General features: G+C 35.6%; 1 protein-coding gene across 1 annotated transcript; it reads right to left on the bottom strand.

The window, feature by feature from the left end:
- Window positions 1-10,765: 10,765 nt before the first annotated feature.
- Window positions 10,766-12,110, bottom strand: LOC111900920 (protein SENSITIVE TO PROTON RHIZOTOXICITY 1). Its single transcript, XM_023896791.3, has one exon. The coding sequence runs from the start codon at window positions 12,064-12,066 to the stop codon at window positions 10,870-10,872; it is 1,197 nt and encodes a 398-aa protein (XP_023752559.1). The 5' UTR covers window positions 12,067-12,110; the 3' UTR covers window positions 10,766-10,869.
- Window positions 12,111-12,697: the final 587 nt, after the last annotated feature.

The following is a 12,697-nucleotide window of genomic DNA, read 5'->3' as shown; positions in this document are numbered from 1 at the left end:
TATGTGATTTTCTTGTATGGTGAATTGGAAAACGATTAGACAATACTTGGGACGAGTATGAGTAGGTGTGAAAGGTAGTAGATGCATATACTACCGGAAGCACAGGATTCAAGCTTGGATCAGGGAAAGTCACAAGGTTACCAAGAAGCTAGTAATTGATACTGTTTTATTCATGTATGCCGTTACCATCGTTTCGGTAATGATTAAAAAGATTGTTGATATTCCAACCCTAGTGGTCATATAGAATTGAGTCCGACTACGCTGAGTATGCTATGTGGTTAAGAAAATCAAGTTCGATGTAGCATCTGACTTAAGACAGAAAATTGGAATAAAAAGCGATCAGTAGAGGTATCACGAAAAGTTGCTTATAGCTAGAAATGCTACCTTTTAAAATGTGATTATATCACATTAGAACATGAAGGAAGGTATAGTCTGTTTTGGAATATAACTATAACATACCTGAGTCTAAACGTGCATCACATGATGGTAGGTCATAAGTTGGAGTCTAACCTGAGATAGAAAGCAGATGCACGATCGAGTACTGCTTACAGTCAATAAGTCTAAGAGATAGGCTTGAAGGAATATAGAAGTTATAATTATTACCAAGGATGAAGAGATGACGTATGGAGTCATTATACGAGCCCTGTTTCGTTGATGATTCCGGGACGTAATCATCCTAAGGGGAAGATAACTGTAACGCCCGTAGATATGGGCTAGTCAATTTAGAGGCAATAAGTGTCGAAAATGACTTTTCAGCAAAATATTTCTTAGAATAAATAATCTTAACCAAGTTGTAGTATATGTTACCAGGATTCTATACATATAAAGACCGCCGAAATCCGAGTTATAACGAAGAAGTTATGGCCCGTCGAAGTTTTACGGCAAAACCGGCACGGCACCGGGAGACATAAAAAAATTAATTTATGATAGAGCTTCTTTTAGCATTACTAATCTAAATGAAAGTCTTAGAATATGTTAACCTGAGAGCGTCCATAAAAAGAACGCCCAAATCTGACTTCATATGAGGAAGTTATGATTTTTTGGAGTTTCGGCTTAGCGGTGTACAGCCCGAAGTTCGAGTATTAGATCGAGCGATTCTTAGCCGACACAACCTAAACGATAATTGAAGAGCTCGTTATTAGTAGCGTAACGATAAAAAGACAGACGAAAATGGACATCTGATGAAGAATTATGAGATTTTAACGGACCAATTCTGTCCCGGCCTGTTAAAAATATAACTTTAAAAATAAAGTAAAAATTTGCCGACGGAGTCTAAACGAAAGTTGTAAAGTACGTCTCCACCTACGCGTGGATATAAATAACGTCAAATACGGAGTGCGTATGAACGAGTTACAAATTATAATAGCATATTTACATATTAAAATAAAATATAAATTATATATACATACACACACACACACACACACACACATATATATATATATATATATATATATATATATATGTATATATACATATGTATATATCATTAGAAAGGTATCGACGGTGCGGTCATTATAAGACTGATGTTGAGTTCTTTCGACATTAGTTTAATACAAATATCGTTAAATCTATTTAAAATTGTATTATAAAGGGGTGTTTAGTTGTTTATATAACTAAAAGGTCATTAAGTAATTAGGGAGGGTAGTTTTTGAAAATTTAATTAGTATAAACAATAGCCTTGGGCTCTCATATCTCTTGCACTATTCTCTTGATTCAAGAGTCTTTCTCTCCTTATCCCATGAGCATTTCGGTCCCTCGTGATTCGACTTCTCTTTCTGTAGTTTTAATATGGTAAGGTGAGCGTTGAAGCGCTACACGAATCTTTCTTAGAAAGATTTAGCGACGAAGTTCTGCCCTTGCAGAGCCCGACTCCTAGCTAAAATCCCCTTGTAAGTAAGTTATGCTTACCCTATTTTAAATATAGTTGATATTTAAAATTAGTATTGTTATTATAAATTTATAATAAGTATTTGAGCTATTATTATGACTTATATAAGTGACGTTATAATATCTTTTTAACTACTCGCGGTACGGGGAATCTGGTTTAAAGGGCTGCATAGGGTTGTTGGATTTCAGAAGTGCTATACGCTAAAATGGTGCTGCCCTCCGGTGTTTTATGTCTGGCCCCTGTCTGTACATAGTGGTTGGAAAGTATTGTTTAAACGCGTATATAATAATAATAATAATAATAATAATAATAATAATAATAATAATAAGACTAATAATTAGTCACGGTAAATATTAGACTAAAATCTAGTGGTAATAATACTAGGTTTCGTCGAAGGAAATTATTTTAAAGTAAACGAAGCGCTGTCCGAGTACCGAGTCACCACCTTCTCAGGTGAGTGCATAGTTACTTTCATCTTACACATAAATATGAAGTATTTTATATAAACTACGTGCTATGTGTGCATATTATCTGAATACTTGCTGTCTATACTAGATGAATGTTTTTTATACATGTTTTAAATGATTTAAACTGTATACGTATTTTAAATATATACAAGTATGTTAGGTATGAGATGGGTAGATGAATGATGAGAGATAAAAGATGATGTGAGTAAACATTGACAGCTATAGACTTAGTTCCTAACAAATAACATCGACAACTATGGACTTAGTGCATATTGGACAAACACTGGTAGCTATGGACTTAGTACATGTTAGGAATTGGTAGCTATGGACTTAGTACCTATTAGATAAACACTGGTAGCTATGGATTTAGTACCCAGCAGCTATAGAATTAGTGCTTTACGAACGAGCATTGGTAGTTATGGATTTAGTGCCAATCCTATAACTCTAGAAGCAAAGGACTTCAGACTGAACGAATACGGGATAGATGACTCTTAGGATAGATGCTTAAGAGTAAAGAAGATAATGGGGATGGGTAATTGAGTTGATTGTTTGATTGTTTAAACCTAATAATTATATTATAGTGGGTTGAAAACCTTATGTACTCACCAGGTTTCCCAACCTGACCCACTCAGTTTATTTATATTACAAGTGTTGAGATGAAGTCACATTACACTGAGAGATTAAAGAGATGTAGATCACTATTCACTAGTGTAAATAAATGTAAGTTCTGTTTATGCTTATGTTTCTGTATTGACGATGACATTCCAAATGTTTTAAAACGAATTAAAAATACTCTTCTTCGGAAATGCTTTGATAACGTATTTATCATGTTTTACTGGGAACAAATTCCGCAACATTTTTATTAAAAGAGGTACTCAGATTTTATAAAGCATAAACAAAATCGGTCTTTTCTGGCCATGAAAATGGGGATGTCACAGTTGGTATCAGAGCATTAGTTTAAGCGAACTAGGAATTTGTAGGAAATTTCTAGACTTAAACTTAGAATGCTAAGTGATGATTGTGAGGAGTGTATCTAATAGATTTAGGTAATACACCTGAATAGACACAAGCACTAGCTTATTTTAGGAATGATGCCTAAATTGCTTTTACCTGCTAAATGATTTGTTATGCTTTATGCTATAGTTTGATCGGATCTATGGTCTGTTGCTGACCGGATCTGGAAACCTTATGTGTTTAGGATTCTAAACGTACGAATACGATATTAGAACTAGCATATAAACGTTTCGGTGTGATAAGGATGATTTAAATGTCAATCCTAAATTAAGATCTTGATTCACATTATTCGGTGTATAGATCAAAATGGAAAGAACCCGCAGTGGAGCTGGGAATGCAAATGGGAATAGCAATCAATCCCCGCTAATTCAGCAAATATATGTCGTAGTAGAAGATGTACTCGAGCCAATCACCATGGTTGGAGTACAAGCCAGGGTTCGGGCTATGTTAGCTGAACAAATGGAAGAAATGAGGCATATGTTGAATAGGGACGAACCTACTATGCCCATTGAGCAACCCGAACTGATTCCCGAGCAATCGGAGGAAGGGAACTACAGCCGCCAAGTGATTCAAGTGGGGACTCAAGGTGAACGAAGGGATGGCCTGGAAAGGAGAAACAACAAGGATGGGCAAATGTACAAGAATTTCTTGGGAGTGAAACCACCAAGTCTCTTAGGAAGCCCAAAGTCGGTTGAGATTATGGATTGGATCTCCGAGATGGAGATGGTGTTGGAGAACTGCAGCTGTAGCTAGAAACAAAAGACTGTCTTCGCAGTAAGACAACTGAAAACAGGAGTCTTGAGCTGGTGGAAGCTACTGGCAGATACGATACCATGAGGAGAACCCCTAAGGATGTCATGGGAAGAGTTTTTGGAACAATTGAAAATGCAGTACCGCTCAGAGATAGATCTGATAGACCTGAACAACGAGTTTCAGAACCTGAAGAAAGGGAAGATGAGTGTTGATGAGTATGCCACCGCATTCACCGAGAGGATGAAGCTATTTCCCTACTTGGTTCCCACTGAACTCTCCAAGATTGATAGATTTGCTAACAGATTGCCCACTGACTTTGGCCCAATGGTCAAAATGGCAACTACCTTGAAAACAGCTATTAGGGTAGCTAAGAACGTAGAGACCCAGATAAGAGAAAAGGGTCTAGAAAAAGATAAGGCAGAAGAGAAGTGGAAGTTTGAAGGATCTTTAACGTCCAACAAGGAGAGAAAATTCTCAAAGCTTGGCGGAGGAGAAGGAGGTGAAGCGAGATGGTGTGATAAATGCAAGAAGAAGCATTGTGGGAAGTGCAACGAAGAAGTAACTTGTTACAAATGTGGAACTGATCACTATTCCAAGCACTGCACACATAATGATAAGGTATGCTACGGATGTGGAGGCAAGGGGCACCTGTCAAGAAATTGCCCAAAGAAAAACGAAGTAGCAAAGCCAAACACACCACCAAGGCCAAGGGCATCCCACATGATCCTTGACGAGGCAGAAAACCATGCAAGGAACTAAGGATGAGGAATCCATACCCGAAGACCGAGTTATGAGGTAGCCTAAGAGATAGAACAATATGATGTAGCCTATTAGAGGCATAGTCTAGGGTGAACTTGAACACCTATGTAATAGTTTCAAGAAATAATGAAGCCTTCGTTTTGCTATCTGATGTGTTAAACTGTTATGTGATTTTCTTGTATGGTGACTTGGAAAACTATGAGACAATACTTGGGACGAGTATCTGTAGGTGTGAAAGGTAGTAGATGCATATACTACCGGAAGCATAGGATTCAAGCTTGGATCAGGGAAAGTCACAAGGTTACCAAGAAGCTAGTAACTGATACTGTTTTATTCATGTATGTCGTTACCATCGTTTTGGTAATGATTAAAAAGATTGTTAATATTCCGACCCTAGTGGTCATATAGAATTGAGTCCGACTACGCTGAGTATGCTGTGTGGTTCAGAAAATCAAGTTCGATGTAGCATCTGACTTAAGACAGAAGATTGGAATAAAAAGCGATCAGTAGAGGTATCACGAAAAGTTGCTTATAGCTAGAAATGCTACCTTTTAAAATGTGATTATATCACATTAGAACATGAAGGAAGGTATAGTCTGTTTTGGAATATAACTATAACATACGTGAGTCTAAACGTGCATCACATGATGGTAGGTCATAAGTTGGAGTCTAACCTGAGATAGAAAGCAGATGCACGATCGAGTACTGCTTACAGTCAATAAGTCTAAGAGATAGGCTTGAAGGAATATAGAAGTTGTACTTATTACCAAGGATGAAGAGATGACGTATGGAGTCATTATACGAGCCCTGTTTCGTTGATGATTCCGGGACGTAATCATCCTAAGGGGAAGATAACTGTAACGCCCGTAGATATGGGCTAGTCAATTTAGAGGCAACAAGTGTTGAAAATGACATTTCAGCAAAATATTATTTAGAATAAATAATCTTAACCAAGTTGTAGTATATGTTACAAGGTTTCTGTACATATAAAGACCGCCGAAATTCGAGTTATAACGAAGAAGTTATGGCCCGTCGAAGTTTTACGGCAAAACCGGCACGGCACCTGGAGACATAAAAAAATTAATTTATGATAGAGCTTCTTTTAGCCTTAGTAATCTAAATGAAAGTTGTAGAATATTTTAACCTGGGAGCGTCCATAAAAAGAACACCCAAATCTGACTTCTTATGAGGAAGTTATGATTTTTCGAAGTTTCGGCTTAGCGGTGTACAGCCCGAAGTTCGAGTATTAGATCGAGCGGCTTTTAGCCGTCACAACCTAAATGATAATCAAAGAGCTCGTTATTAGTAGCGTAACGATAAAAAGACAGACGGAAATGGACATCGGATGAAGAAGTTATGAGATTTTAACGGACAAATCCTGTCCCGGCCTGTTAAAAATATAGCTTTAAAAATAAAGTCAAAAAAATTAGCCGACGGAGTCTAAACGAAAGTTGTAAAGTACGTCTCCACCTACGTGTGGATATAAATAACGTCAAAAACGAAGTTCGTATGAATGAGTTACAAATTATAATAGCATATTTACGTATTACAATAAAGTATAAATCATATATACGTACATACACACACACACACACACACATATATATATATATATATATATATATATATATATATATATATATATATATATATGTATATATATACATATGTATATATCATTAGAAAGGTATCGATGGTACGGTCAATATAAAACTAATGTTGAGTTGTTTCGATATTAGTTTTGTACAAATATCATTAAATCTATATAAAATAGTATTATAAAGGGGTGTTTAGTTGTTTATATAACTAAAAGATCATTAAGTAATTATGGAGGGAAGTTTTTGAAAAAATAATTAGTATAAATAAGAGCCTTGGACTCTCATATTTGTTGCACTATTCTCTTGATTCAAGAGTCTTTCTCTCCTTATACCCCGAGCATTTCGGTCCCTCGTGATTCGACTTCTCTTTCTGTAGTTTTAGTATAGTAAGGTGAGCGTTGAAGCGCTGCACGAATCTTTCTTAGAAAGATTCAGCGACGAAGTTCTGCCTTTGCAGAGCCCGACTCCTAGCTAAAATCCCCTTGTAAGTAAGTTATGCTTACCCTATTTTAAATATAGTTGATATTTAAAATTAGTATTGTTATTATAAATTTATAATAAATATTTGAGCTATTATTATTACTTATATAAGTGTCGTTATAATATGTTTTTAACTACTCGCGGTACGGGGAATCTGGTTTAAAGGGCCGCATAGGGTTGTTGGATTTCAGAAGTGCTATACGCCAAAATGGTCCTGCCCTCCGGTGTTTTATGTCTGGCCCCTGTCTGTACATAGTGGTTGGAAAGTATTGTTTAAACGTTTATATAATAATAATAATAATAATAAGACTAATAATTAGTCACGGTAAATATTAGACTAAAATCTAGTGGTAATAATACTAGGTTTCGTCGAAGAAAATTATTTAAAAGTAAACGAAGCGCTGTCCGAGTACCGAGTCACCACCTTCTCAGGTGAGTGCATAGTTACTTTCATCTTACACATAGATATGAAGTATTTTATATAAACTACGTGCTATGTGTGCATATTATCTGAATACTTGCTGTCTATGCTGGATGAACGTTTTTTATACATGTTTTAAATGATTTAAACTGTATACGTATTTTAAATATACAAGTATGTTGGGTATGAGATGGGTAGATGAATGATGAGAGATAAAAGATGATGTGAGTAAACATTGGCAGCTATAGACTTAGTTCCTAACAAATAACATTGGCAGCTATGGACTTAGTGCCTATTGGACAAACACTGGTTGCTATGGACTTAGTACCTGTTAGGAATTGGTAGCTATGGACTTAGTACCTATTAGATAAACACTGGTAGCTATGGATTTAGTACCCAATAGCTATGGAATTAGTGCTTTACGAATGAGCATTGGCAGCTATGGATTTAGTGCCAGTCCTATAACTCTGGAAGCAAAGGACTTCAGAATGAACGAATACGGGATAGATGACTCTTAGGATAGATGCTTGAGAGTAAAGAAGATAATGGGGATAGGTAATTGAGTTGATTGTTTGATTGTTTAAACATAATAATTATATTATTGTGGGTTGAAAACCTTATGTACTCACCAGGTTTCCCAACCTGACCCACTAAGTTTATCTATATTACAGGTGTTGAGATGAAGTCACATTACACTGAGAGATTAAAGAGATGTAGATCACTAGTGTAAATAAATGTAAGTTCTGTTTATGCGTATGTTTCTGTATTGACGATGATACTCTTCTTCGGAAATGCTTTGATAACGTATTTATCATGTTTTACTGGGAACAAATTACGCAACATTTTTATTAAAAGAGGTATTATGATTTTATAAAGCATAAACAAAATCGGTCTTTTTTGGCCGTGAAAATGGGGATGTCACACATACGTAATTTAATGATAAAAATTAAAAAAATCATTGGAGTTCACTTACAAAATGCTTGTCATATAGACAAGTCTTTTACATATATCGCCAAAAAAAACTAATATAAAAATAAAAAACAGAAAATCTAAAGACTAATATGCTTTGTAACCACCATTGCTTCAAATCCACCTATCACCCAAGCTTAACAACGAAATAGAGCACAACCACCAGCAATACAAGTATCCCCACCATCATGCCACCCATCGTAACACCAACAACTTTAAACTTCTAATCATGGTTATCCAGCTTGTGCTGGAGATTGATGTGGTCGATCCTGCACACGATATATTCCTGTCTGAGCCGGTCCTTCAAGCGTTGCATTTTAGATTGGTTATCTACAATCTTATGACCACATTCACAGAAGATTGAATGGAACACATTGTAGTTGATGTCTTCACAAGAATTTAAAGAGTCGGGTGGAGGTGGTAGACCCGACATTGTTCATTTTTAATGGTTCTTTTCGATGAGTGTTTGACCGAAAATGGTAAACAAGTTTCAGGGTTGTTTTACATCAAACCCCGCATAGGTTGTCCCCGTTTACTACGCAGACCTAATCCACCAAGTCAATCGACTGTAAGGGTTGGTGGGATGTTGGTAGAAATTAAACACGGTAATTAATCTATGCATGTGTGTTATCAAATCAACGCAATATTGACTCAATGAGTTCACTCACCTACTTATTTTGCAAGAGACTAAGAAGAAAAACTTGCTAAAATAGGTAAAATGACATTTTCAATCGGTAAAACCGAAATACATGCTTTTAAAATGCAAAAAATAGTCATGATGGACCATTTAAACTATTATATATAAGTTTGTTGGGCTATAGTGAGAAGAACCCTTTTTTAATAATAAATGTTGGTTCTTTTGTCATTTTTTTAATAGTTGAGGATTATCTAGGTGTCCGTTATTTGTTTGATACTTTTATCATAATCTTATTTTTTATTTAATATAATCAAAATGCTTTTATAACATTTTAGTGTATTAATTATTATGTCAAACTTAATAGGAATGATAATCTACCATAATAAATAAAAATAATTTTGTCACATGTCATTCTCTCATAAAATTAGCCACATGTCATTTTGTCATAATTTGAAATGTATTTATTTTCCACTTGTCATTACTTTAATTTTCATTTTCGATTTAATTTAGTTTCCATAAATTAAACCTACTATAATCACTATTAATTTCAAATTTTAAATTTTAAATTTCAAATTCAATTCCAAATAAATTTACAGTTTAAACCTTTATGTTTAACATTTTGTTATAATTAACACGTTTAGAACACACTAAACACATAATTTTAACTTATTTATTTTTTGCATGTTTTTTTTTCTCATAATTTTCACTTATTTCAATTTTAAATTCAAATAAAATTTCTATTTAATCGTTCGTACTTAACATTTTATTTTAATCAATCCATATAATATACGGGTCTCACAACTAGTAACATATATTTGTCAATATACTAATTGAATTAATGTATTATGCGCAACCTACAATATCCCCCGGCAGCTAAATAGTTTATAGTTTACACCGTTTAAATAAAAATATAGGTTACATACAATATAAATGTAGTTTACCAAACCAAAGATTCAAAAAACAGTTTAATTTTTTTTTTTTTTTTTTTTTTTTAAATCCATCACTTAAATCAACATGTCAAAGTAAGAACATGTCTTCTTATCCACCCACCACACTTTAATTTTATTATTTATCAACTCCCCAACTATCTTTGGTTATCATCTATGGTAATAAATGTTTTGTTTTCTCTTATCTAAGTAAATCTCCTCTAACATGACCATTCGATCACATATCATCAACCCACCAAAAATTTCATTCACGATCATTTATGCAGGATGTAGAATAACTTTGATGATCAGTTATCCTATATACATTTAAATCTTTGTTGTGCTTCAAGATCTAGAGTACATAATTTTATCATATGACATGTAAATTTTGCTATGAAGATCGAAGACCCAACAAAAGGATACATATATGAAGATCGACACAACAAGCATTCAGATAGACCCATTAAAAGGATATGGATTTTGGTGTTGCGGTTTGACATCTATGAGTCATTACAAATGAATTTTTGGTGTTGGTTTTGTCCTTAATTATTGCTCATGAAACTGGAGCAACAATGAACTATAAAGCCAAACATCAAACAGGTTCTAGTTCTTTTAGATTGGAGCATTTGTTTCTGCTCAAAATCAACTCTTTTAACTTGGAAAAAAATGATTTTTTGATCTAAGGTATGCATCTTAGAAAGCAAGCATGAATTTAGAGGGGGAAATAGATGTGCTTTGCATTCCATATAAAGCCAAACATCAAACAGATCCAGACAAAATATTCTGATTACTAACGCCACAAATTGAAATTATATATATCACGTAACAAGAGTGGAGAAGCACCAAAAAGCAACATAAATAACATCACTTTATTCCAATTTAAACCAAGGAGAATATTCATATTATACAACATGAAGGCAATTTTAGAACATATACCTGATCTGATCAAAAGACCTACAAATTCCAATCGAAACATCCATTAGAAGAAACAAGAAGCTCCTGCATGCAAAAGTCATCATCAAGTGAACCCAATCCATCGAAAAAACCATCATCCATGGTGTTATCGATCCAATCCATCCCCTTCGCAACCTTACAAGCATCACCACCTTCTGCATCTTCCACCACCACTGCCGCCAGTGCTGGTGCCGGTGCCGGTGTCACTGCCACCCCTTTTGCTTTCTCATCCTCCTCCACCACCACCTCTTCCGGCATGGCAGGCATGTGTCCCTCAAAGAGAGCCATGTGCCCAAACAACTTATCCTTCCTTGAAAAACTTGTCCCACATGAGCACTTCCATTTTGTCTCCCCACAATGCTTCAAATGGCTTTTCAGATCAGCAAGCACAGAAAAGTTCTTCTTATGGCATCGATTGCAGGAATACATCTTGGGGCAATGACTTCTCTTGAAGTGATTCTTCACACAGATCACAGACTTCAAAGGTCTGAACTTTTTGTGCAGCTTGTTTCGGGTACAACCAGCAAATGGGCACGAAAACCGCGTTCTACCACCACGAGTCAACTCAGAAGAAGAAGACAATCCTGATTTCTCAGGCTTCGAAAGCGCCTCTAGGGTTTTGAACTTGTTGCCATGAGCTCTCATGTGCATTCGAAGATTCGCATCTCGTTTGAAACCCTTACCGCATAATTCACAGAAATGTAAGTGTTCTGCTAGGAGCTCCACAGCATCAAGCTCCACAATATCCCAATCGTCGTCTCTAATTTCTTCCCCGAAAACCTCGGTTTTCGGAACCCCTAAATCAACATCGTGCTTCAACTGATTCAGAATCAAATCGGATTCCGGTGAGTGTTTCGAATCAAAAGTCAAACTTGTCGTCCGTACGGAAAGATTGGGGGTTTCTGATTTTGATTTTGGGAGTCCGGTGCAGGAAAGGAGGGCGGCTCCATTGACGATTACTTGGTTGATGGCGGAAGTGATCTCCTTGGAGACAATCTCCATCTGCGATTCTCCGATGATGGTATTGGTGTTGAGTGAATCGGAGAGGAAGCGTTGAACGTGGTCCATTCGCGATTGTAGCTTGGAAAGGTTGATTAGCTGCTGATGACGTCCGTCGGTATCCATCGGAAACTTTGACGACGAGTCAACAGCGGTGGCGCCGGCGGGAAAATGATGGAATTCGTCGGGGTCTATCATATATCGGTGTTCGATAAAGACAAAGCAAGCGAAGTTTGAGGTGGTTATAGAGTTTTGCCCACATTTGGCTTACTGCAAGCGTGGGCCATGCTGTCCCGATTCAAGTAACTGAGTGTACACTGTACAGATAAACTCAGAAAGGCATAAATCAAATTGGTTTAACTTTAAGGGCTGTGTAAAAAAATTAATAATAATAAATACTAGAACAACTGTAACAAAGGAACATTCGTGTAATTTACTCTTTTCTTTTTTAAAACATTTATACATATAACTAGGGTGTTCAAAACCGGATATCCGAAAATATTCGAATTTTGGATATCCGAAAATTCAGATAGTTGATTTTTGATATTTGAATCCGTATCTAAAATTTTGGATATCTGAATTTCGAATATCCGAAATTTCGGAGGGATTCGGATATTAAACCGGATATCCGAATTTTATTAGTTTTAAATAAAGAAAATAAATCATCCAAGAACAAGAACGTTTCTATGCATTTGTTAGGTATAATAACACTTCATTTGGTCTAGTTAAATGCAAGATACCTTACCTCATGATCTTGAGAAATCAGACTCAAATTACTAAAATCAACAAAAAAAAGGTAACATTTATATCATCCCCACTTTGCGTACCA

Source organism: Lactuca sativa, chromosome 4, assembly GCF_002870075.4.
Source record: "Lactuca sativa cultivar Salinas chromosome 4, Lsat_Salinas_v11, whole genome shotgun sequence".
Classification (NCBI taxonomy): domain Eukaryota; kingdom Viridiplantae; phylum Streptophyta; class Magnoliopsida; order Asterales; family Asteraceae; genus Lactuca; species Lactuca sativa.
Note: the sequence above shows the minus strand (reverse complement) of the source record. Positions and strands in the feature narration are given on the sequence as shown.

Coding starts and splice junctions, on each gene's coding strand:
- LOC111900920 (XM_023896791.3), bottom strand. CDS start 12,066: ATGATAGACCCCGACGAATTCCATCATTTTCCCGCCGGCGCCACCGCT.